The sequence below is a fragment of the Eufriesea mexicana genome, unplaced genomic scaffold, assembly GCF_001483705.2.
Source record: "Eufriesea mexicana isolate 0111107269 unplaced genomic scaffold, ASM148370v2 scaffold2551, whole genome shotgun sequence".
Lineage (NCBI taxonomy): Eukaryota > Metazoa > Arthropoda > Insecta > Hymenoptera > Apidae > Eufriesea > Eufriesea mexicana.
Window position 1 is genome coordinate 30,886 of NW_016910623.1, and position 24,346 is coordinate 55,231.

At 47.4% G+C, this 24,346-nt stretch overlaps 1 protein-coding gene across 1 annotated transcript in view; it reads right to left on the reverse strand.

Annotated features, from left to right (window-relative positions):
* Nucleotides 1–109: 109 nt before the first annotated feature.
* LOC108550225 (zinc finger protein rotund) overlaps nt 110–24,346 on the reverse strand; it is a 258,860-nt gene continuing 234,623 nt past the window's right edge. Inside the window, exon 6 of the mRNA XM_017903920.1 lies at nt 110–3,890. Within this exon, the coding sequence (XP_017759409.1) occupies nt 2,742–3,890 (1,149 nt within the window). The 3' untranslated portion in view covers nt 110–2,741. The remainder of the gene's footprint in view (nt 3,891–24,346) is intronic.

Consider the following 24,346-nt stretch of genomic DNA (forward strand, 5'->3'; position numbering starts at 1 on the left):
ATATAATATTTATTTATTCATTTATTTATATATATATATTTATATATTTATATAATAACTATGTACAAGGAGGTTCTCCGTACCGTTCTCTCCTTTCCTCTCTCTCTCTCTCTCTCTCTCTCTCTCGCTCTTTCTCTCTTTCTCTGTGCGCCTCTGTGTGGTTGCTAGCCTTTCAACCCTCTCCGCCTCTTCGCTCTTTCTCTCTCTCTCCCTCTCTTTCTCCCTTTCTCTGCTCCTCGTTCCCTCTTTAATTCTCTATTATTTCCGTTACTTTCGCATTTATTATTTCGTGGCACTGTCGTCGACCTACCCTAAATCTCTCTTGCACCCTCTCTTTCTCTCACTCACGCTCTCCCTCTTCCTTTCTCGCTTCGTCCTCAAAGGTATTCACACGATTTGTGCCCTCATGTAATGTGTGTGTACGCGTGTAACTCCTATTTAAAAGGTGCGTGCGATGCTTAGACTCCCATTTCATTTTTTCCCTTCTTCCTTTCTTTCCCCTCCTCTCCCACCCACTCGCCACACCACACGTATACGCAGACCCACGCACACGCACACGCTCACGCACGCACACGCACTCGTGCACAGACAGAGTTTCCGGCTTGCTCAGACACACACATTCGCTTCGTTAATTATCCCGTTGCGAGCGAAACGTCCACTCGACCCAGAAAGGTGTGCCCAACCCCCAGCACCGGTTTCAGGGGGTGAGCCACCCCTTGGAAAATAGCTCTACTCCACGACACGATTTCTCCTGGCTTTGCTATTCCCTCTTACGTACGATGCTCCTGGGAGGCAGGAACGCGAAAAAGAACGAAATTGCCGGCGGTCCCATCGATTCCTGCCGTTTTGTACAGACTTTCAGGAGGCAGCGATCGAAGGGAGAAACTTTATCGGCGATCGTCTCGTAATTAGAAAGTGTGACGGGGATCGAGCCGAAACGGACTGTGCGCGTTGGTTCCTACGAAACGGCCGCTTTTAAGCAACTCCTCCTCATCGTTCCGCAGCGTCCTCTCGCTCCTCTGGTCGAGCAGAACAGGGTCGAGCTCCGAAGCCACCGTTTCCTCGAGATTCCGTCGTTACCACGGGGTAGTTGCTCCGTTGATTCCTAGAGACCGGTCGCGTCGAAGAAGCCCTCTGAAAGAATATCTCTCTTGGACCTATCATCCTCGAGACGACTGCTCCGTCGGCTCCAACGCAACCGGGGGATGCAATGCGTTCTACGATTCGGGATTGACATTCAAAAAGAGGAAGAGGAGAGGAGCAGTCGCGTCGAGGAGTATCTCGCGCACACACCCTTCAACAGAACCAACCGCGAAGAGCAGCTTCGCGACAGCGAGCAGCCTACAGCGAATCATCGAGCAAACAGAGTCCGCGGAAATCCGAGTCGGGCTCGGGATTTCGCGGTTGGTCTCCCAACTACCCCTAACTACGGAACTCGTGGCAACGGAAACTTCTTCCAACTACAAACCAAACCGGATTAAAACCACATGCCAAGATCGATTGTATCGTGTTTGTATCGCTGATGGGACCACCGGATCGTCGGAACACCAAAGTGAAGAGAAAAGAGGAAAAAGAGACGAAAGAAAGAAAAAGAAAAAGAGAAAAATGAAGAAGAAGGAAGGGAGAATGGGAGGAAACGTTAACCTAAGGAGATCTTCAGGGTGGATAGAGGAGGCAAGCGTTCGCTTGGTACCGGAGAGGGACGTCCCTCGAAAATAGCTTGGCTAGGAAATCCAGCAGACTCCGGTACCAGGATCGTCCTCGTCGTGCGACTGTTCGCCACGGGAACCCGAACATCGAGAAACACGCTGGTCGATTATCGTTCCAGGCTACTTTCTAACTAACTCGCGAACGTGAAAGTTAATCAGCGCCGAGGCTAAACGGTCGGTTACATCGGGAGGCTCGATCGCGATCGATCTTGCCGATTCACGGCGGATCGATAGGAAGTGCCTGTCGATACGGTACCGAACAGGGACTTTCTAATATTCGTTCTTCATGCATGGATGCCCGGTAGCATTGAAACGATTAAAAGTCGCTGGATCGATTTGCATTCGACTCGCGAATGCTTTTCGAGGAGATTAATGTTCCTCGATGGAATAACGACGCGATTAGATCTCTGCTGTTCAGAGAAACGTTCGTCGCTGTTTTCGTCAACGACGTTGATAAAAGGAAATGGCTGAAAGCGTGGAAGAAAATGCATCATTTTCTTCGTGAAACCGGTTTACCGATTTGAGAGATATACATGCTACGTGTATACCGGGGGGGAAAGAATCGGGAGGAATATATTTTTCTGACCACTTAGACTTCGTTAAGTGAGTGTGATAAATTAAAAGGCGCGTTGCTCGAATGGTCGGGGGTCCCGAAACGACTAGCCCACCCCTGGCACCTTTTCCCCGGAGAGGAGAAAGAAAATAGAAGGAGAGAAAGAAGAAAGAGGAACGATCTAGAAATGACTCGTGATCGGGATGCGTGCACACACACTGCAAACAGGTCTCGAAATTTCTACGGGATTACGCGAAGGAAGAGGAAAGGAGAGAGACACGGAGGAGGAGCGAATTGGAAGGACGTGCGAGCGTTGGGGAAGAAGCGGTCAGAAGGATGGAACGTCGCGCTGACCGTCGGAGATCGGCGCGGAAAGGCAAGAGGACGCAGGGAGGAGGAACAGGTGGACACGAAGAAGAAAAAAGAAACCGAGGAGAAATAGCGATAGTTTTGTTCCTAATCTCCAAGACCAGCCGGAGTTACTGCTTCTCCTTGAGTCCGCCGAGGAGAGCGTGGCTCTCCATCGTCGCGCTTAGGTTGCTCAGATTGCTCAGATTGCCTAGGTTCCCTAGGTTGCCTAGGTTTCCGAGGTTCGGTTGGTGCGCGTAGTTCCTGATCTGATGGAGGCTGATCAACTGATTGGGGAACGAGGTCGCGTTCTGGTTGCTGGTCGTGCCGGACGTCACTCCGGACGAGGAGGACGCTGGCGAGGATTTCTGCGTGGAGTTGAAGGCCTCGTAGAGGTACGGCCTGGAGGCTGGATGATGGCTGCCCGGGTAGTGCAGGTGGTTCAGCGGGTTCAACGGGTGTTGCATGGAGGAGATCGAGTTTATCGAGATCGAGGAGATCGGCGTGAACGCCGAGCTGCTGTTGGGATGATGATTGGCACCCGGTTGCGGGGTCTGTTGCCTGGAATCGTTCTCTATGGACTCGCCGCGGTGACCGTGGCCGGGCAACAGCATCTCCGGGTTCTGGTTCTGATGGTAGTCGGTATGGTGATGGGGCAGCCGGTCGTGTAGATCGCTGATCACCGAGTCCGGACTGACTTTCGGCCAGTAGTGGTCTTGATGATGAGCCGCCATCGCGTGGATCGACGGCCTGAGCCCGGTACCGATTATAGGAGGTCTCTTGTCCGTTCTCTCCGCGTGTTTCTGCATGTGCTTGGCCAGATAGGTCTCCTGGGTGTAACTCTTGCCGCAGTACTGGCAGATGTGCGTCTTAAGGTGCTTCGACTCCTTGTGCTTCGGTATGTGCTCGAGCAGGCTGGGCTCGTCGGAGAAGCACTTGTAGCAGGAGTTACACTTGTACGGCTTGTCGGTCTGGTGGCAGCGGGAGTGGCTCTGTAGGTTGCTCAGCTGGCTGAACGCCTTCGTGCAGCCTGGATGCCGGCACTTGTACGGTTTGTCACCGGTGTGCGTGCGGATGTGCTGCTGTAGGTGGCTCAGTTGGGTGAACTTCCGCTGGCAAATCTCGCAGCGGTACGGCTTGATGCCCAGGTGGATCCTGGTGTGCTGGGACAGGTACGAGGAGTTCGCGAACGCCTTCGAGCACTGGGTGCATTTGTACGGCTTCGCCTCGCGCATGTGGATCTGCGTGTGGAGCTGCAGGTCCGCCTTGCTACCGAAGATCTGTAATCAGAATGAACGACCACGCTGTTAATTCGTTACGACTCATTTCGTTAATTAATTACCGACAGCTGCCAGGCTAGATTAGAAAACCACTGACAATTCCTTCGCGATTATTTCCCAGTTATAGCATAAGCTGCGAGCGTAAGAACGAAAACGAAACGTGGCTACGTGGTACAAAGCCGCGTTCACGGGAAAATTTACGCCGGTTATAATTAAGATTCGCTTAATCCTCGTCACGATGAATCATTGACGGATCGGCAAGACGGCGAACGGGAGGAGAAGGCAAAGTCCAGGTTGGAACTCCGGAACTTTGCCTGGCGAAAAAAGGTATCCGACGAAGGAGTAACGGCGGTAGCCTTTTCGCCGCGTCTATTGCGCCGCGATTAACCGAATAATGAAAGAGAAGCAATCTACAGGTGAAGGGGTTCCATCGTCGTCTGGACTGTCCGGTCTCTTTCCATCCGTGTGGCCGGTTGCTCCGCTTCCTCCTTCTCTCTCTTGGAGACGGCGCATTAGCCGAGCGCCGCGGTATATTTATAAATAAATAAATGTAAACGAGGACTGGCAGTAGCCGGAGCATACGTGTAAAGCTGGGAGAGGATGACCTTGTCTATCATGGCCTAGCCTCCAGGCATACCTGACTGACTGGCTTTAGCTACCGCATAGAGATCTCTCTCTTTCTGTTCTCCTTCTCTCTTCCCTCTTCCTCTCTTAATTCCCCCTTCCACGTCTTTTTATTTCGTCTCTGTCCGTCTTTTACCTTCCTCTCTGCCCCTTTTTGTTCCTGCCCTCGGTGTCTCGGCTCCTCTTTGTACGGTAGTTCGTTCGTCGGTAGCCTTAAATACCTCCTCTTTTTGTTTCTCCTTTTTATTCTCTCCCCTTACTCCTCTCTCCCTCTCTCTCTTTCTGCCTCTCTCCGTAGCTCGACTAGCGAGACAGAACAAGAGAGAGCGAGAGAGAAAGAGAGAGAGAGAGAGAAAAGAGCAACGCCGCTCATTACCGCTCCTCCTGGTTCCTGTCGGTATCAATATTGACTCGGCCGGTGTTCTAATTTGTCCGATCTAATTGATACCCCAAGGAGGAAACGGATTCCGAGTTCTCGCGTGGAAACAAAGTTGCGCGACTTCCGGTGATTCCACGAACCAGCAACGATCGCGACCGGCAATTTTTGTCCGATGGACCGGTTTACAGCGGTGCCCGTTCCAGCCACCGAATCCTCATTAGACTCTGTCCTCCGTTCTTCCGTTCTCTAGCATCAGTCCACGTTCCCCGCTTCGATTTAATCGCGGCTAACGATCGTTCCAGCTCTCGTTCGAGCTCGCACTCGCGTTTCGCGATCGTTCCGTCCGTGGATTGCACTTTGGCGCATCGACGGTCGAAGATCATCGGGAATATGGAGGAGACACACCGAGGAGGATGCGAGAGGAGCGAGAACAGCGGGGAGAGCAACAAGTAATTCGCTCGGGTCACGAGATTCCATCTTGAAATTACAACGATGCGTGTTCCAACTTCTTGGAAGTCGACCGGTGCTACGCGAGCCATCATAGACGGAGGGTATCGCACCAGGACAACGCGAAGAATCATGGAAACTATCCTGGACACGCGAGGAGCGGTGCAGAGGCGGTCAGTTTCCTGGCTGATCGCGGATCACTCGAGATTGTTACGTAAAACGATGGATTCCTTTCTCGGATCACTCGCTGCCACGCCCCGGGATCACAGCAACGATCTGTGGCCTTCCGAGGATCATACTGTTCCGTCATAATCTCGGTTTTAACGACTGTTAGACACGCGAGAAATTTGTCGACGTTTCGAGCGCGAGGAACACTGTGAACCAAAAATGGTCACCAAAAAGGTACCAAATCGATCTCTTGGTTACCTCTGCGATCCAGATCTATAATATCCTATCCCGTTAGCAGAGTTTCTTGGATCTTCGTGTTCCCATCCAGCGTGATTTATAACGCTTCCTAGACAATTTAGCCGAAGCACCTGTTCGTTTGTCTACGTTTGACCCTGACTCTACCAATGCTCGCAGCTTCCGCTGGTTCAACGCTTGCCACGAGACCGACGCCAGCTCGAGAAAGAAGCAGCGTCTCGTTTCCACGAGTTGGCAGTCGCCGGTTTCGGAAAAAAACCTGACCACGAATTAGGTCGAACTTGTCACCGAAAAGAAACTCGAGCAGATTATCCCGCGAGCCAGTCGCAACATCGTCCAATAAAAGTGGCGGCGGAGCCTCCGGCAGGCAGCTTGGCCATCCATCGAACCGTTACGAATTTTTACAACCGTTATGATAATAATCCAGCTAAAGTCCGGTAGACTTCGTAGCCCAGGCTATCCGATCGATTAGTCTCGGTCTATCAGAGATCGATACATCTCGAATCGGAATAGCCGATTCGTATTTCCACTTTGTTCCGATCAAACAGCGTGATCCACGATTTCCATAAACTTCCACGGACCCACTCCCATAATCAACCATAATACTACATCCGAGCTTATAATGTAATACATTACGGCTCCCCATTAGGGATGAACAGCCGAGGAACTGATTCATGGCACGAAAGACCAAGGCCGAGACAATATGGCATATGGAAACTCGAGTCACCTCTTCGGTTCCATTCCGATTCCCTGCCATAATCGACGATAGTACTCTATCTAGCTTCGCGATACGTTACGCTAGACGTTTCCATTACGTTAGGGAGAAACCAAATTGGCGGAGAAATCGACTCGGGAAGGAGACGACGACGTGGCACGTCGAAGTCACCTGCACAGTTCCTACGAAATTTCGTTCGCGGATTTCCCCCGATCGGCGGAGAACGTTGCGGAATCGCGGAGCGATCGAAGCGGAACGAACGAATGCGCGAGATCCGCTCGATAATATCTTGTGCGTGAACGGAGACGCGCGAGGAAACGCCGGCGAGGTACGCAGAAACTGGCAGAAACTGGCAGGGACGTGTGAATCGCGTTCCATACGGTACCGTAACCACTATCCTGCCGCCTCGCTAGCCCCTGCGCGTCCTCTTTTCGGCCGGCAAACGGATAAGCCTCCTGGCCAAAGGAACGCCGGCAACGGGGGAAATACGATTACAGGAGTACGGGGACAGGCAGGAAGACGAGCTCGCGGAATTACAGGATCGCAGAGGGAAGAGAAAAATATGGGTCCTAGGTTGGAGAGGCTTATTGGATGAGGAACAAGCGCGGAGATGAAGGGTTCAGGGATGCAGCGCCGTGGGGCAAAGTAAAATAGGCTCCAGAGCTGGACTGGCTGTTCCATAAACCATGGATGCTACTTTGGGGCACGGTTCGGGGCACGGTTCCATCGTCTGTCATGCGTGGATAGATCATTCCACCGAGTTCCCTCTTATGACGTTTCAGGAGGAGTATTGACAGATTAATCGTCACGACAGTTTCTCACGAATCTCCATTACGATAATGATTTTCTACCATTCGTCTCGCCAAGTATAATCTGATTATCAAAATCCCATAGTGCGTAGAAAAATATACTTTTATAGCTGTCTTTAGGAACTTCGATTGACAGCAAACTGGTGTCTCACCGATGAGATACTCTTAAGAAAAATGAAAGAGACGCGCAATCTTCTAAAAATTACTGCGACGCAGTGGTTAAAGATCACTGTGTTACACTGCCTCTATGATCTGCTTAATTTCTGTAATACATCATGTCCTCGAGTAGCGAGATTTTTCTTTAGCAATGCCGAAGTAATTGCATACGGACGATATTCGTTGTACGTTACTAATCTGAGCAACTGTGGCACTCTGGTCACCGGCATTCGATGATCACCATGACCCCCCGGCAGAGAGGACGAGCTGCAGTCACGGATGACCAACGGCGGCAGCCGAGGTATTAAAACGGGATCGTGCGCAGAATTTCTGGTAGCATTTCGAAAAGTGATTATGGCAACGAGAGGGGGGAGGGGGGAGGGGAAAAATGGGGATACAGACCGGCGAAGGGAAGAGGATCGCTCGTGACTATAGTTGGATCTTGCGAAACGAGTTACATAAACTGCGGCAGGAAAATGAGGATATAGATCGGCGTATAGATCGGAATATAGATCGGGAAATCAAAGAGCGTAATTGCTCGGCATCGTGTGGCCGTAATTGAGCCCGGACGCATGAATCGGGAATGGTTAGAAAACTGATTATTGATCAAACCGAGGCGAGCCAAGGAACCCGGTTGACTTAACAGAACCGACGTTGCGTTCAGGTAGAACAAAACCAGAAGCAAAGCATGCAACCTTCCCTGCATCACGAACCTCCTTTAATCAAACCAATCTCCCCCCACCGATAAACGCGAACGAAGAAAATGGCCCCGGATCGATCCTACGAGCCGGCCAGGGACTTCGTTAAAGAGAGGAATAAAAAGCCGAAGAAAAGGAGAGGAAAAAAAATGGAAAGGAAAGGGAAAAGGAAAAGGAAAAGGTAGGGAGAAGGCGGTGGGGGTAGGGGGGGCTGGAAAAAATCTCGAATACGTATCCCGTTAGCCGGTTCGCGATTCTCGCGAGATCCTCCTTAATTCCCGCGGCGAGTCCAACACAGAAGAGACTCGACCTCGACTCGTCTGCGTCCGCGATCCTTTTACTCGTGATTTATTCGGTGATCGTTGTTGCGTGCGTCTTCAACAGCTGACTTGCCACGTCCTTTAACGGCCTGGGACCAGTATTTTTTATTTCCTCCTTTCGAAACGCGTCCTTGCCGGTGTCAAGTTCGCACTCGGGCCCACGTAACGCGATCGTCTCTCGCTCCCTCTCTCGGTTCTCTCCCGTTCTTTCTTCGCTCCTCGGAGCACAGCCTCTCTCTTTCCGCACGGGGCCCGACTGCGAGCCTGGCCACGATTAATCGAGAGGATTAAGGAATCGAGCAGGAAATTCAGCTCGAATCACGCGGAATGTCGATTAAAAACTGCTCAACGCGAGCGTTGATTACGCTCGAGCTCTTGGTCGAGAGGAAAAAAGAAAAAGAGAAAAAAAGGAGGGGGAGAGAGAGAGAGGGAGAGAGAGAGAGAGAAAAAATGGCCCTTCACTCGGCCTGGGCGCGCAAATTGATTCGTTTGATGATGCTTCCTTTGTTAATGAAGATGGGAGTTTTGTGTTTCTCCGGCTTTTTTTTTTTTTTTTTTTTTTTTTTTTTTTTTCCCCTCTTTTTTTTCCATTTTTTTTTTTTCCTAGTTCCAGAGAGGAGCTCGAGAGTCTCCGTCGTTCTCTCTTCTCGCTCTCTATTTTTTTTTCTATTTTTTCGAACGATCGACGGGAACGAGTTTGGATCAAAAATAGCCGGATGATCGCAACGACGGCGAGATTTTGGATAGATGCAAAGAGCGATAAAACCACGCTGGCCGGGTTTCTTCTGTTTCTTCGAAGCGACTTTTCGAGACGGTGGTTTTTTTCGAAAAGATGGAACAGCACTCGTAAACGCGGCCACGGAGAAAAGCAATCGTAAACCGGCTAATTAACGGCGCTTCCACGGAACCGATGGAACTTTATTGCTGAACTAATTTCTTCCTCGTCGTCTTTTAACCCCGAAGACCTCCGTGTCTTACTTTCGAGACACTCTTAATCCTGCTGTCCTACTAGAAATCCCATCAGCGAGCTGTTCGGCTGTTTCGCGGAGCAAGACGGATATCGAGGGATAAATCCACGGATCGTTCCCGGTCGGACAATCCGCGATGCCGAGAATCACGGTGGATGCTGGGTGAAACGGGGGGAGGGGAGAAAGGGGAAATAAATGGTCCGACTTGTTCGTAAATAAAAATTCCCGTTGAAGAGGCGCGTTAACAGCCGTTTCCATTGCGCGAAACATTTCTCTCGCGCGAATTATTACGTCGCGGAGGATGAGCGATTAGTGGATCCCAAGGCTCCTCTCGTAAATAATCCGACGGTTCGTTCGATGCAAATTACGCGCCAGTGGTTTACAAATTGACACTTTTAATTGATACGAGTCTTTGGACGTGACCCTGAAAAGCAGCTCGAAATCAGACAACCGTTCCTTTTCCGTTTCAACCTTCTCTTCGCGCGATTCACTTTCGACGATGAGCAAATGGCAACTATCGCAACAGGTAACTGCTTCGAGAAAACGAGAAGTTATTCTATCATCGATTTTTCCACCGATTATATCGAAGAATCGAACCGTTCGTTTCATCCTGGATCATTACCCTCAAAATTTTATTCGAAATCGGGTGTAAGGAAGATCGGACGAGCGGCCATGACAGCTGCAGAGACTCGTCGTGGGAAAAGAGCCTCCACCAGCGTCGGGGAATATTTAATAGCGTTTTAATGGCGTGCAATTCGGTTCAATATTGACCAGCAGTAATTCGATTAAAGGTTAACACGAGGATCTTGGCCAGATGGGAATTACGAGGGATCTAGATTCGATCATGTGTCTCGCCTTGGGTCGCTTCGATCGGGTATCTCGCGTTTCGAAGGCGGCATAAAATTTCGAAAATGGCGCGGGCACTCGGGACGACCCGGTGCACGGAGATGCGACGCGCTCGCGATCTCGGGGGCCGCGGAGGATCTCGAGGGGGTCCTCGAGGACGGCGCGGGCGCAGGGTCGTCGCGTCGGAAATGAAAAATACTAATGACGAATTCCGAAATGGCGCGAGTGTGCGAGAGATTAACGCTTTTAATTGCGAAACGTCGGCCCGTATGGACTCGAGGCCGCCTCGGTGCTGTTACTTCTGTAATTCCCTGATTAATCGACCACGATTTACTTCGCGCGACGCTCAAGGAACCGAGAAAATCACGTTCGCGGTAATTTCTCGGCATAGACTGCTCTTGATGACTGTTAGGGAGCTTGATCGATCGACTCAGGAAAGCGGGAATTTTTTTCCCCCGCCGTTCCCCCCTCGTCGCTGTTTTAACAGTTATATCTCCGCCCGAGACGGAGGCAACGTTGATGTATGAACTAGAATTTTGGTAAAACCAGCCGGGGTAATCGCACCGAGACGGAGGGGCCCCCCGAAATTGGATCGGCCGGTGGCAATTCGAGCCGCGTGAAACGGGCTTAATTGTGTAACAGTTGGGTAATTAATTGTATAAAGTAATTCGGAGGTGTGGATGTTCTCGAGATTCTTAAGTTCAGCGAGCTCATGAATAATTTATGAGCAGGCTCTAAGAACCGTCTGGCAGAAAGTGTTCGCAACAATTTACGAAAATTCCGCCGCGTCCCTGAAAGGTTACGCCGTGCGCGAGTCATCGCTGGATTTTTCGTCAATCCTAGACGAGATACCGACCAGTCTCGTGACTATTAATCACGAGTTTCTCATTCCTGCGTCACTCGTGAATCTTCGGTCGGTAGAACTCGAAAATTTCTCAACGAATTTTTCCGTTTAATGACAGAATCGTCGATCGTTCTGTTATCGTTACGGGGGGACTACCGCCGAAAAATTGGACGAAATAATCGAGAGAAAAGGGTTGGAAAATCGAACCAAACCTCGCATCAACGTTCGCGTGGTTTAATTCTCAGTTGCAGGAGAAAGATCGTAGGCCGATCGTAGCAGATCTTCGTGTCCGATTCAGCCACATCTCCGACTGGATCCTACGCGTAGCCTCGGGCCAGGACTCGTAAATTCAATTTAAATATTCGACCTTAATGACGGTGCTTGGCAGGAGCGAGAGAACATTCGGTAGTCGTCAGGGTCGCGAGGCGAGTAAAAAAAGGAACTCGAATTTCCCCACGACTCGATCTACCTTCAATTTCCCCCACCTCGAAACGTAGGACAGAGAGGGAGGGACAAAAAGGAGAATGATAATAACGAACATAACCGACTGAGGATAAATGAAAATAATAAAAATAGCAGGAAGAAAAAGAGCAGAAAATGGGGCGGGAAGCCGCCTCAAAGGATTACAAAATGTCAGCGACTATTTATACACGTAGCCTATTAAAATCACGGTAGAACAAGAAACGCTCGATTTCTTGCACCTTCTGCACCAACCCTCGCCGTTTCCCGGTGTTTTAATTAGCAACCAAGGTAAGCCGAGAGCGCACGAAATTGTTTATTACGCTGGACGAACCATCGCCGAAACCGGAGCCACGAAGGGATTAACGCCGAGGAATAAAACGGTGAAATTGATTCGACGAGATTGCGTTACGGGCTAATCGGTGTCCATCGACGTGCCGCGATCCTCGTTTTTACCCGCAGCGCGGAAAATGATCCAAGGGACGCGGATCGAGGGCGCCAGGCGTCGCCAGGCGTCGCGAAACCTCCCCTATCGCGCGAGACGCACCCCCCTTCGAACACCACAACTTTCCGACCAGACAACCGTTCAGAAACTTAAATCGATCTGCATGCGAGTACACCACGAATCGTACGTGGCCAGTCGAGACTGGTTAATTGAGAGAAATTACCAGACAGCCGATAATCCTGCTCTCCAACTCCCAGCGTAAGCATCGGGTCGCTACTCGATTATGCTCACGGAGAGAAACGTAATGGCAGATACGCAAAATGGATTCCTTGTGGAAAAATAAGGAAAAGAGAGAGATAAAATTTAGAGAAATTCGCGTTTTCGAGTATGCTGAAGGTGTTGGAAGAAAATTTTATTTTACCAATTATTTCGTTTCCCTTTTAGGAAATTTCTTTTCTCTTTATCTTATGTCAAATCGATTTAGCACGAAACCCACGCTATGCCTATATTATGGCATTTCACAGCCAAAAATAGTAATACTGGAACTATTAGATCACGTTGTGATGCAGGTATAAATAAAATTCTTTTTTAACAATGGCAAATATGCAAAATGGATTCCTTGCAGAAAGACAAAGAAAAATGAGGAACAAAATTTGGTATAATAAAATTTACAGAAATTTGCGTCTCCGAGTGTACAGAAGGTGTTGGAAGAAAATTCTTGAAGAACGAAATTTTATTTTATCAATTATTTTCGTCCCCCTTTTGGAAAATTTCTTCTCCCTTTATCTCATGTCAAATCGATTTAGCACGAAACCCACGTTATGCATATATTATAGCATTTCACAATAAAAAATAGTACTACTGGAACTATTAAATCAGGTTGTGGTACAGGTATAAATAAAATTCGTTTTTAACAATGCCAGATATGCAAAATGGATTTCTTGCAGAAAGACAAAGAAAAATGAGGAATAAAATTTGGTATAATAAAATTTAGAGAAATTTGCGTCTCCGAGTGTACAGAAGGTGTTGAAAGAAAATTATTAAAGAACGAAATTCTATTTTATCAATTATTTTCGTCTCCCTTTTGGAAAATTTCTTCTCCCTTTATCTCATGTCAAATCGATTTAGCACGAAACCCACGTTATGCATATATTATAGCATTTCACAATCAAAAATAGTACTACTGGAACTATTAAATCAGGTTGTGGTACAGGTATAAATAAAATTCGTTTTTAACAATGCCAGATATGCAAAATGGATTTCTTGCAGAAAGACAAAGAAAAATGAGGAATAAAATTTGGTATAATAAAATTTAGAGAAATTTGCGTCTCCGAGTGTACAGAAGGTGTTGAAAGAAAATTATTAAAGAACGAAATTCTATTTTATCAATTATTTTCGTCTCCCTTTTGGAAAATTTCTTCTCCCTTTATCTCATGTCAAATCGATTTAGCACGAAACCCACGTTATGCATATATTATAGCATTTCACAATCAAAAATAGTACTACTGGAACTATTAAATCAGGTTGTGGTACAGGTATAAATAAAATTCGTTTTTAACAATGCCAGATATGCAAAATGGATTTCTTGCAGAAAGACAAAGAAAAATGAGGAATAAAATTTGGTATAATAAAATTTAGAGAAATTTGCGTCTCCGAGTGTACAGAAGGTGTTGAAAGAAAATTCTTGAAGAACGAAATTTTATTTTATCAATTATTTTCGTCTCCCTTTTAGAAAATTTCTTCTCCCTTTATCTCATGTCAAATCGATTTAGCACGAAACCCACGTTATGCCTATATTATGGTATTTCACAGCCAAAAATAGTAATACTGGAACTATTAGATCACGTTGTGATACAGGTATAAATAAAATTCGTTTTTAACAATGGCAGATATGCAAAATGGATTCCTTGCAGAAAGACAAAGAAAAATGAGGAATAAAATTTGGTATAATAAAATTTAGAGAAATTTGCGTTTTCGAGTGTGCAGAAAATGTTGGAAGAAAATTTTATTTTACCAATTATTCTCGTTTCTCTTTTGGAAAATTTCCTTTCCCTTTATCTAGTATCAAATTCCTTTATCACGAAACCCACGTTATGCCTATATTACATTTCACTGCCAAAAATAGTAATATAGCAACCACCCGATCTGATAACTATCCGTGATATAGGTATAAATAAAATTCGATTTTAATAATTTTCTTTTTCACCTGTTTTGGAAGTCACTTAACAAAGGAGCTAGAATATTATACAATTGCGACATGCAGCGTTTCTCTCGAGAAACAGAGACTCGGTCGAGCCTCTCAGCAAGGGATAGGTTAGGACGATTTTAAAATTCGATTTCCAGGCGAAAAACGAGGAAATTTCGTTCTTCGTCCTCCTCTTATTTTTCCACGAGGAATCAGCAGCGTGGCCGCTTTCACGCGTCACTCGGTGAACGTCTGTATACAGAAGGAATTTAAAATTGCGCGAATCCGTGGCGTGCCAGTTTCGCGATCCCTTCGAATCGGGTTTGTGGAAACGAAATTGCAGCGGTCTCGAGCGGGCAGCCGTGAGGGTTCGGAGAAACGATTTCCATCGTGGTCACCGAATCGATACGGTTATTTAACGAATAACGCGATCTGCCATGCATCAATTTCCATGCCGGCCGAGAGAGAGGAGGAGGAAAGCGGGCGGAGAGAGCGCGAGGGAGGGCGAAGCGAAAGCACGCGGGGGTGAAAGTGATTCCGGCCGTTTGGAAACCGCGTCCGGCCCCGTGACAACCTGTTGATAGAAATTTTCGTGCGGCAAAACGTGTCACCGAGCCGGGCCACGCTGAACGCGCGATAATTGCATCGACGTTCGCCCGTGTACACCGGCGGAAATTTTATTTGGAAACGGGCCGCCGCCCCGAACTCGCGCTTCAATCTGTTATTCGTCGTGTTTCCGCCCGCGATTTAATAAAACAACGGCCAGCATTTTCGTGTAACGGATTCTTCGCTTTTCGCCCTCTGTCGCGCGCAACTAGTCGAATTCGTGCGGCTGAATTCTGGAAAATTTGTTATTCGACAGTTACGATAATTTACATCCGCTAAAATAAACAGATAAATAAGAAATCGTGTGTTTTAGTCCGGGATTAAATTTCGTAGCCTTCCTGTTGCCAATTACGCCAGTTACGTTCTCAGATGCGTCTCCCTTTCAATTACGCGCGGCAGAAGCACCCTTGGCAGCGAGCGAGTAATATCGGTGTAAAAGCAGCAAGGAAAATAGAATTATCGCGTATCCTCGCGCAGTCTTGGCCTTGTTTTACCACGGTATCGTTGTATCGCGAGCAATCTGTTTACGGCAATTATTGCATCCTATTTCTTGCGACAGAATCGCAGACTCGAGCGCGATCCCCCTGTCGAAATCCGGTTATAGGGGGTTAAGAGGGTTTTGGGTATCGATGATTATTTCCGGACCACGTATTTTTAAGGAACGCTCCAAAATCGTGCTTCCTTTACGGCACGTTCCAAACTCGTTTGTAAATGACGATACGGTGACGTTACGTTCGCCGCGCTCGTCGAAAGGGAAAAAGAGAAACGAAAAGGGAGAATATTGTTCGCGGGAGATTGTTCCGGGGACAATTTCGTTGCGACGATGATTAACTTAAACGGAATAATCAATTTCGTTTGAAAGCTGGCGGACAAAGGGAAGACTCGCGGTGAAAAGAGGGTAACGGCCGTTTGCGGCGGGTTATTTAATAAACCTAACGTTTATTCCGAGAAACGCGATTTGCGATGAAAATGTAGGACGAAAACGCGAAATTGTTCGTGTCTTTTCACGGTAAATAACGAGCCGGCTTTTTTCCCCCCCGTTTTCAGTGCAACGATTCCCCGGTAAGAAAAAAGTGGAGCAGCCACTGTAGTGCCATTAAATCGCTAATTCGAAACAACTCGCTCGACGAGGGACGAGTCCGCGACAAAGGGGTAAACAGTCTCTTCTACGTGCTGGAAATGAAAGTTCCGTGGATTTTACACGGGAAAGAATATTTTCCGAGGACGATCGATCGATCATCTTTCCTCTCGTTTCACGGACAAATTTCCGGCTTCGTTGCGGAGGTTCGGGGGGGAAAAAAAGGAAGAAGAGAATAGAAAAAGAAGAGATGTTGCAGAGGGTAGAAAAGCTGCGATGAAAGGGGGCCCGAGAAATTGCCAAATGTTTCCTGCTCACGAAGAATCGACAGATTACCGGGATATAGCTCTCGTTGGATGCACGATCCTCGAGAAATTCGAAAAGGCACTTACGTGCCCTTGCAGGCCCCGTAAGGGCCCCTCGAAAGGGGACCCACGGCTATCCGTCATTCTCCAAAGTCGACGTGAAACTCGGCTTCCACGAAGAGAAAATATTTGTCGGCACGACCAGGGTTCTTCATATCTAGTTTCTTTTTCACAGCTCTGTGATCTCGGTAACGTCGCGGATCCATCTTTGTTTTCCATTTCAATCTGTCGATCAAGCTTTCCAGTTTCGCGTACTCCAATCAAAATTACGAAATAAATTATCCTTCAAAAATCTACTCTACTGGAGCACTTTATCAAATTTCACTAATTCACGTTTAATTCTTTGGGGCACGGTGGGATTAAAAGTGTCCCACCTTTTCGATGCACCGTAATGCATGCTGGGACATTTTTAGTCCCACCGTGCCCCAAAGAGTTAAAGATAAAAGATTAAAGACTCGAATCGATAAGGTCGGTACTGTTAAGGGAATGATTACAGTCCTGACAAATTAACAAGTATGTCAAAACCAGGAAGAGTGACTATTATCGCAAAAATTTAGGCTACGATCATAGTGGACCTAAAACAAATAAATAAACGGATTCTCAGAAAGCTTTAATACTCTTCATAACTATTTTCATCGAAATTTACTTGTTTCCCGAAGAACGAATAAATTCTTCAAATATTTCATTAACTCCTTGGGGCACGCTGGGATTAAAAGTGTCCCACCTTTTCGATGCATCGTAAAGCATGGTGGGACATTTTTAGTCCCACCTCGAAGTACTGCAATTGCTGCACGCGCATAGGTTTATATTTCGTCTTATTTACGTAAAGCAGTTGGTAATGCCTTCGACAAATGATATAAATGTATTCGCTCGTGTTGGCAACGTTCACCATGCCAGTACAGGTTCATCGATTGTTGCTGGCGGAAGGTTTATCGCGACAATCTTTCTTTCCTGGTTTTATATTTTCACATTACGCGATTCCTTTATTGGAAAAAATATACCAATCTTGTTTCATTTAAAACGCAATCAAATTTCTGTGCAACGTGGGTCTATTTTATTATCCAAAATCCTGTGCCGCGAAGAGTTAGACGATCCTCCGAAGCCGCGCGAATCAACCCCCGCCCAGGGACGGCCAAAGAATCGTCGACCCCCGGGACTCGTCGCGTTAAAACGTCACACGAAATTAGACCGGAATGACGCGTTTGGAACGGACTTCCTTCCTCCTGCGTCGCGAATTGGCCGAATTAAACGACACCCGAGGCTGTCGAAGGAGGAAAATAAAAAAGAATCGGCGGACGAACGGATCGATTGGGAGGGTTCAAACGGTGTCTCTTTATGCAACGTTTTCCCGCCTCTCGTTTCCATAACGCTCGCGATTGTTTCGAGAAATATTTATTCCGGCCAAAGGGAGGCTGACTAAGCGGATTCCTGCGGCCAGAGGCACGATTTACCGGAACGGTATTGTGCAAGCCTCGTGTCTCGGTTGACAGGTTTTCAAGCCATCGTGCTCTAGTCATTACCAGTTGTTAACGTTTCTCGAATGTCGTGGTAATGATACACGGCGATTCTACGCGAAACTGAAATCGAAACGGGTTCTCGAGCAGCCGCTGGGGGAAGCCTGCGGAGGGAGGGCAAAGCGGATCTCGCGGTTAATTATTCCTGGAATTATTAATTATCCCTTTGTGAACGGCGAACGACGTCGCGGCGCCGTAATCGGCATGATTCGCAAGTGATCCGAGCGAATTCTGCTCCCGTACGCCATTCGTTACCCTTAACCGTCGCTAATTTCCGGCTACCGCGATAACCGTGGAAAATTCCAAGATTTTTCGAGCGTCCAAAATATCGCTGGGATAGTTCAAACAAGATAATCGAATTTCCGAAATCTCAAAGGCAATGAAATTCCTCTGCGAGTAAACTCCAAGTATTATTATTATCCGCTATATATAACTCTATTGCTAATTTTTAATTTATGCAAAATCAAAATCGATTAATTTCAAATTAACAGGAAATCGTAGAATTTTGAAGAATTTTCACGGCAGAGTGGAAGCTTTTTCGAGTTTAAAAAAGAATTGCAAACACGCGCTTAAGGACACTAATGACCACAAGAGGTGGTCGTTAACGCAATTGCGAAATTAAGCGGACAAAGAATATAAACGAAAATTCCAAGATTTTTCAAGCGTCCCAAATATCGCAGGGATAGTTGAAAAATATTAATCGAATTTCTGAAATCTCAAAGGAAATGAAATTCCTCTGCGAGTAAACTCCAAGTATTATTATTATCCGCTATACATAACTCTATTGCTAATTTTTAATTTATGCAAAATCAAAATCGATTAATTTCAAATTAACAGGAAATCGTAGAATTTTGAAGAATTTTCACGGCAGAGTGGAAGCTTTTTCGAGTTTAAAAAAGAATTGCAAACACGCGCTTAAGGACACTAATGACCACAAGAGGTGGTCGTTAACGCAATTGCGAAATTAACCGGACAAAGAATATAAACGAAAATTCCAAGATTTTTCAAGCGTCCCAAATATCGCAGGGATAGTTGAAAAATATTAATCGAATTTCTGAAATCTCAAAGGAAATGAAATCCCTCTGCGAGTAAACTCCAAGTATTATTATTATCCGCTATACATAACTCTATTGCTAATTTTTAATTTATGCAAAATCAAAATCGATTAATTTCAAATTAACAGGAAATCGTAGAATTTTGAAGAATTTTCACGGCAGAGTGGAAGCTTTTTCGAGTTTAAAAAAGAATTGCAAACACGCGCTTAAGGATACTAATTACCGCAGGAGGTGGTCGTTAACGCAATTGCGAGCTTAACCGGACAAAGAATATCAACGAAATTCGCGGATTATTAACGGAGAAAAATTCCAACGCACTTAAAGTCCAATTACAAGAGCAGGGGAAACCAACACACGCGATTCCTCTGTTATGATAATCTCCATCATCCCCCCGGCCGGATCTCCATCATCCCGGTAAGACGGCATTCGCGCGAGCATAATCGAGCACACACGCAAACCGGGCTACTTGATTTTCCATACGATTTATGCGTATACGATTTAGTCCCGGGGAAAAATGCTTCTCTTTCCCGTTCTGCTCGGCTCACCCCTTTTGCCGTGCGTCATCTGGGTCCCATTGGGACCCACGTGCACGGAAAACGCTGAAAAGGTCTCTGTCCCTGTCTGTCTTTACGCAGAGGGGAGGCCAGCCAGTCTAGTGTAAATAGAGATCGTTTCGTGATTCTGCGGTGACGCTTTGTGGGCCTTTCGTCGGGATGTTTTATCGTACGGGGCGATCATAGAGCCGGCAACAATTCGGAATCACAGGTTCGAGAATGATGGAATTCGTGCGGCTCCGGCCATGGGGGTAGAAAACGCCACGGGGGCTGCATTTATACGCTGTTTACGCTCGGTATTTCGATGTTTCCAATACGTCAAGAAAAATAATCCCACCTATCGAATTTTATTCTCCCTTCTTTCAGACCTACACCTATTTAGCTCGAATTTAATCCTATAATTTAATTTAATTTAAATTTAATCTTCACAATTTAATTTTCATAATTTTCTGCAGATACAGTCGCCGTGGAAATGACCATTTTCGAACCCCCTTCGCAATTATTAATATTTATTTATTAAATTTCATTTATTTCCAGGAAAGAATATTGGCGTACGATGAATATTTCAGCGTCTATTGATCACGCGAGTCAGACGTAAAGATAACGAGTAATATAACGATGATAATAAATGGTGAACGGTGAAGCACGAACACGTGTGTCCGATCGCGGGAAAATATATGGGGACCCTTATCGGTATCGCCTTACTGTTTTCTTAAATTTCTAAATATGACATCGGGACGAGCCGGGGAAAGCTCGTAAAGTGCCGAAAAGGTTCGGAAAATTCGAATTCCAGGGTCCGAATGCCGCGATAAAGTTTACGATCCTCGGATGTTCGCCGCCCCCTTTCCCCCGGGGCCCTGGACCGTTGGCGATGGCGCAGGGAAACGCAGGATTTCGTGGTGCACGCGGGATCTAAGCCGTGGCCTAGCCGAGCAGAAAAATCAATCGACCAAACGTCCAATTATAAATGTCCGCGTTACGCAACATCGTGATCGGCAAAGTCGAGTCCGGGTAGCCGCGGTTTCGCACGCAATTTCTCGCAAGACGTCGGTAGAGGCCGAGCTCTCGAAACTGGTTCTTTTCTTTAATGGCGCACGATGACGATTATGATGCTAATGATAACGACGTCGACCGCGACGCCGTGCACCGGCCGGGAGGGAAGGGCGAGGGTAAAGGCGGGGGACGGGGCGGGGAGGATGAAAAAGGAAAAGAAACAGCGGCGAAGAGGAGGAAGAGAAAAAGAAACTGCAGGAAAGAATCTCGCCGGAGTAATTTTCGTTATCGATTACCCGGCGTTCCATTAAAATTACAAGCACCGGCAACGGTGACAATGTAAACCACTTGCGTATGAATGATGATGCTGAACATAAAGATGAGCCCCGATAAGAATCGTGGAACGGGTAAGAAACGCGAGACTGATGCCCTTGTAATCGCGCAACGGGGTAACATTGTGGCGTTAATTAGAATGGCGGTCTGGTAACCGGGGGGGCGGGGGGGCAAGCGGTGAAATCGAGACGGAACCGTCATTTTTGCGATCGTAATCTTTCCGCCGGTGAAAAAGGACTAATTGGCTGTGCAAACTTGCAACTCGTTGCATCGGTAAATTCTTCGCAGGCCCCGTGCGGGTCCCGGGCCCCGTTCGGCGATAATGCGAACGAGGTGATGGGGAAAACGGGCGATCCGGCGAATCATTTCGACTATACTCGGATATGTTTATTGGAAATCGGCAGCCATCCGGCGTCCCTGGTATCATAAACGCTCCTTTTCTTCGTTCCACCGTGCCCTCGGTGTTGCAAGGTACGAGTTACGCCGGGCGAGACGAGATAAAAGAGCCCGGGGAATGGAAATGGGGGAAAAAAGGGGGGCGAATAAGGGAGGGAATATTATCGGAAACAAAGAGGATGAGGTAAAAAGAGAAAGATTCCCGAGCGCTGAATTCAAGAAGCACACTACGACAAAATTGTCGACGATTACAATAATGATAATAATAACGAGCACGATGATGACGATGAGATGGATGATTCGATCTTTTTCCTTCCCGTGGCAATCTCGTCCGGGGCTGCATACGGCAGCTGGTAGGTGCCCGGACGAGTATCCAGCTGATTCTTTATCTCCCCAATTATACAATCCTCTTTCTAATTGGCCGTCGGTTCGACCACCCTAACGAAAAGCGAAACCCGACCGGGCCGATTCTTTTTCACGCCGTCGGACAACTTCTGTTCGATTCCACCTTCTCTTCCTCTTCTCATTCTTCCTCTCCCTCTCTCGCTCCTCCTTCTCTCCCCAATAATCCACCGAGGATAAAAGCCGCGTGTCTACTCCGTCCGAGGAAGATTAATCATTCGCGAGCACTTAATTTGTTTATTCGATCTTTCCTTTCGTCCCTCGCGAACGGTCGAATATACACGATGACCGATAGAAGCGGATGTCGCTCGATTCCATCCACGGATTATCTATGCAAATACGTACACTTCGCGTAATTAGCATTCCAGCGGCGAATCGAAACATCGTTTCGAGCTAGATCGACGAATCGACCGATCGATAGAAACAAAGGGATCGGACGACGAGAAATCACTTTTCCCGAACGATTAACCTACGAAAAGGAGGAAAGAGGAACAAACGCTGGAAGAAATCCTTCTGCCCCCGGATAATTAAAGGGCGACTCTACAAAATCGAGAAAAAGGGGGAAAAAGGAAGCAAAGCCGCGCACGCAACCCTCTCGCACGCAAATCACGTTTTCCCTGCCTCCGTGGGCAGCCAGCCGCGTGGGTAGGTAGGTGTGAATCGGCCTTAAGCCCGCGAAACCGCCATTCATTAAACGCGGTACTCGGCTGCTCTGTGTACTCTAGTCATTTATACGCGGCCTTCATAATTGAACATCGCATTAGAGCCCGCGATTTACAATTCGTCGAAAACTTCCTGGCAATTTGTATTCCGCGCTTATGTCCTTAATCCGCGATCGTTTACACGGCGAACGTGCGCATCGCAGCGTTGCGCGCGAATTAATTCCAGGATGACCTGTTCCACGAGTGAACGACGCCGAGCGTTGCATCCTGCGGACCCCCGAGCAATTTTTATCCCCCAACCCCCACCGTCGAGTCTTCGATTCCCGGACATCTTTCCACGGCTAACAGAGGGTGAAACCACCTATCTTCCAGCTGCTATTAACCATCTCGCGCCTCCATCTTCCTATGCACCGATTCGGGGTTAATGGAAGCCTTCGATCCAACTTTCTCGGGTAATCGAGGAATTAGAATGCATTTTCGGAACCCTTCCAAAATAGCCAGAGGAACGTCCCATATCTCCGTTCCATCCTCGTGGAGATTTACGTTCGTTGAGATTTAATCCGGAACATTGCTTTTTTCACGGAATCTAGGAATTTTCGCAGCGACGGAGAATGAATTTTCGACGCGGGGGAAAAATTTGTCGCAAAGAACGAAGGATAACGAAGGGATATATTATCCTTCGGAGGAATCGTGGTAGCCGGAATGACGATAGCTAGGTGGATCTAGCGGAACCGGTGAGAGGACACCGCTTACGGAGAAAGGAACGCCTCGGCGGCGTCCGCGACTTCCGGTTGCATCGTCGCGAAACGAGTGCAGCATCCGCACCTGTGGATCGGGCTTAGGCGACCCGACACTCTATTCTCGCCATTCGTTATCCAGGGAGCCGGCGTTCCTAGGAACGACGCCTGGGGATCACGAGAAACGAAAGAAACGAAAGAGGACGAAGGAAGTGGGGGAGGGCGGAGGAGGGGGGAGAAAGGATCAACGACCACGTCACTGTCCTGCTCCTTTTTTCCCGAGGATTATAGCCTTTTAACCGGCCTAAATAGTTTCCATGAAATTACGTGCTCGCATTCGAAAGGATACTCGGTTTATCTCGACGCCAGATAGAAACGAGCCGTCTCTCGGGGGACTTTCTTTCGAGGACGATCCTTTTTGCCTTTTGCGAGCATCCACCACGCGCCTGGTTTCGACCATTTGTAGTCTGATATATTAGATCGCGGCCGCGGCGAGCTGTAATTCAAGCGCGATTGCGCTTTGGAAAATAAGACGGTGGCGGAGCAGGGAGAGAGAGAGAAGGCAGATGGATCGTTAATGCTCGCGCGTTTCCTGCGCGATAATTAACGAACAAAAAGTAGCAACCAGAGGTCTCGGATGCTCGATGATTTTATGCTTGAGAAATCGGGCAAACTGTCTCGGCGTTTTGCTTTCTTCTTTTCCTCTTTCAAGGGGGATGTTTGGCAACCTGTGATTCGGAACGTCTAGGTGCTCCGGAGACCAAGGGAAACATGTTTATCACGAACCAACCATCCGCTACAGCCTTCTCGTTCTCTGCCCCGTAGATTCCAGACTACCAGTTCGCCGTGCAGAATTCCAGAAACTTGCAATTTTATCGCGACCGTGTTAACACCGAATCTATCACGACCGGTCATTCTACTAGGCATTCGCGGTGAATGAAGTCGGGTTCCAATACGAATCTCGACAGGAGTGGGGGCAAAACGAGCATAAATGATCATTCCAAAGTACAAGGAGTACGATAACTGCGAGCTGCCGCAAAGTCGAGTGACGGGATCGATTATATCGAAGAATTAAAAATTGGTCACTAGATCGCGGTGGATTTAAGATTTACGAGGAGAGTGCAAGTCCTTCGGGTCATAGATTTAGTTGAAACTTTGCAGGTTTGTAGATTTAGTCACCCAGTTCAAGAATATATATCATTATCAGGGCAACTACTCGATAATCTTCGAGATATTTATGATTAGATATTTATTTTATTATCGTCTTAACCCCTTCCCGTATTTTGACGAGTTTGACTCGTGACGAAGATTTTGGCCCAAACACGAATAACACGCGCCAGACACGGGAACAGAAAGTCGGGCCAAACACGAGTATCACGAGCCAGACTCGTGAACGGAACATTTTTCTAAATATAGTTTCGAAACTGACATCTATTATAAAAT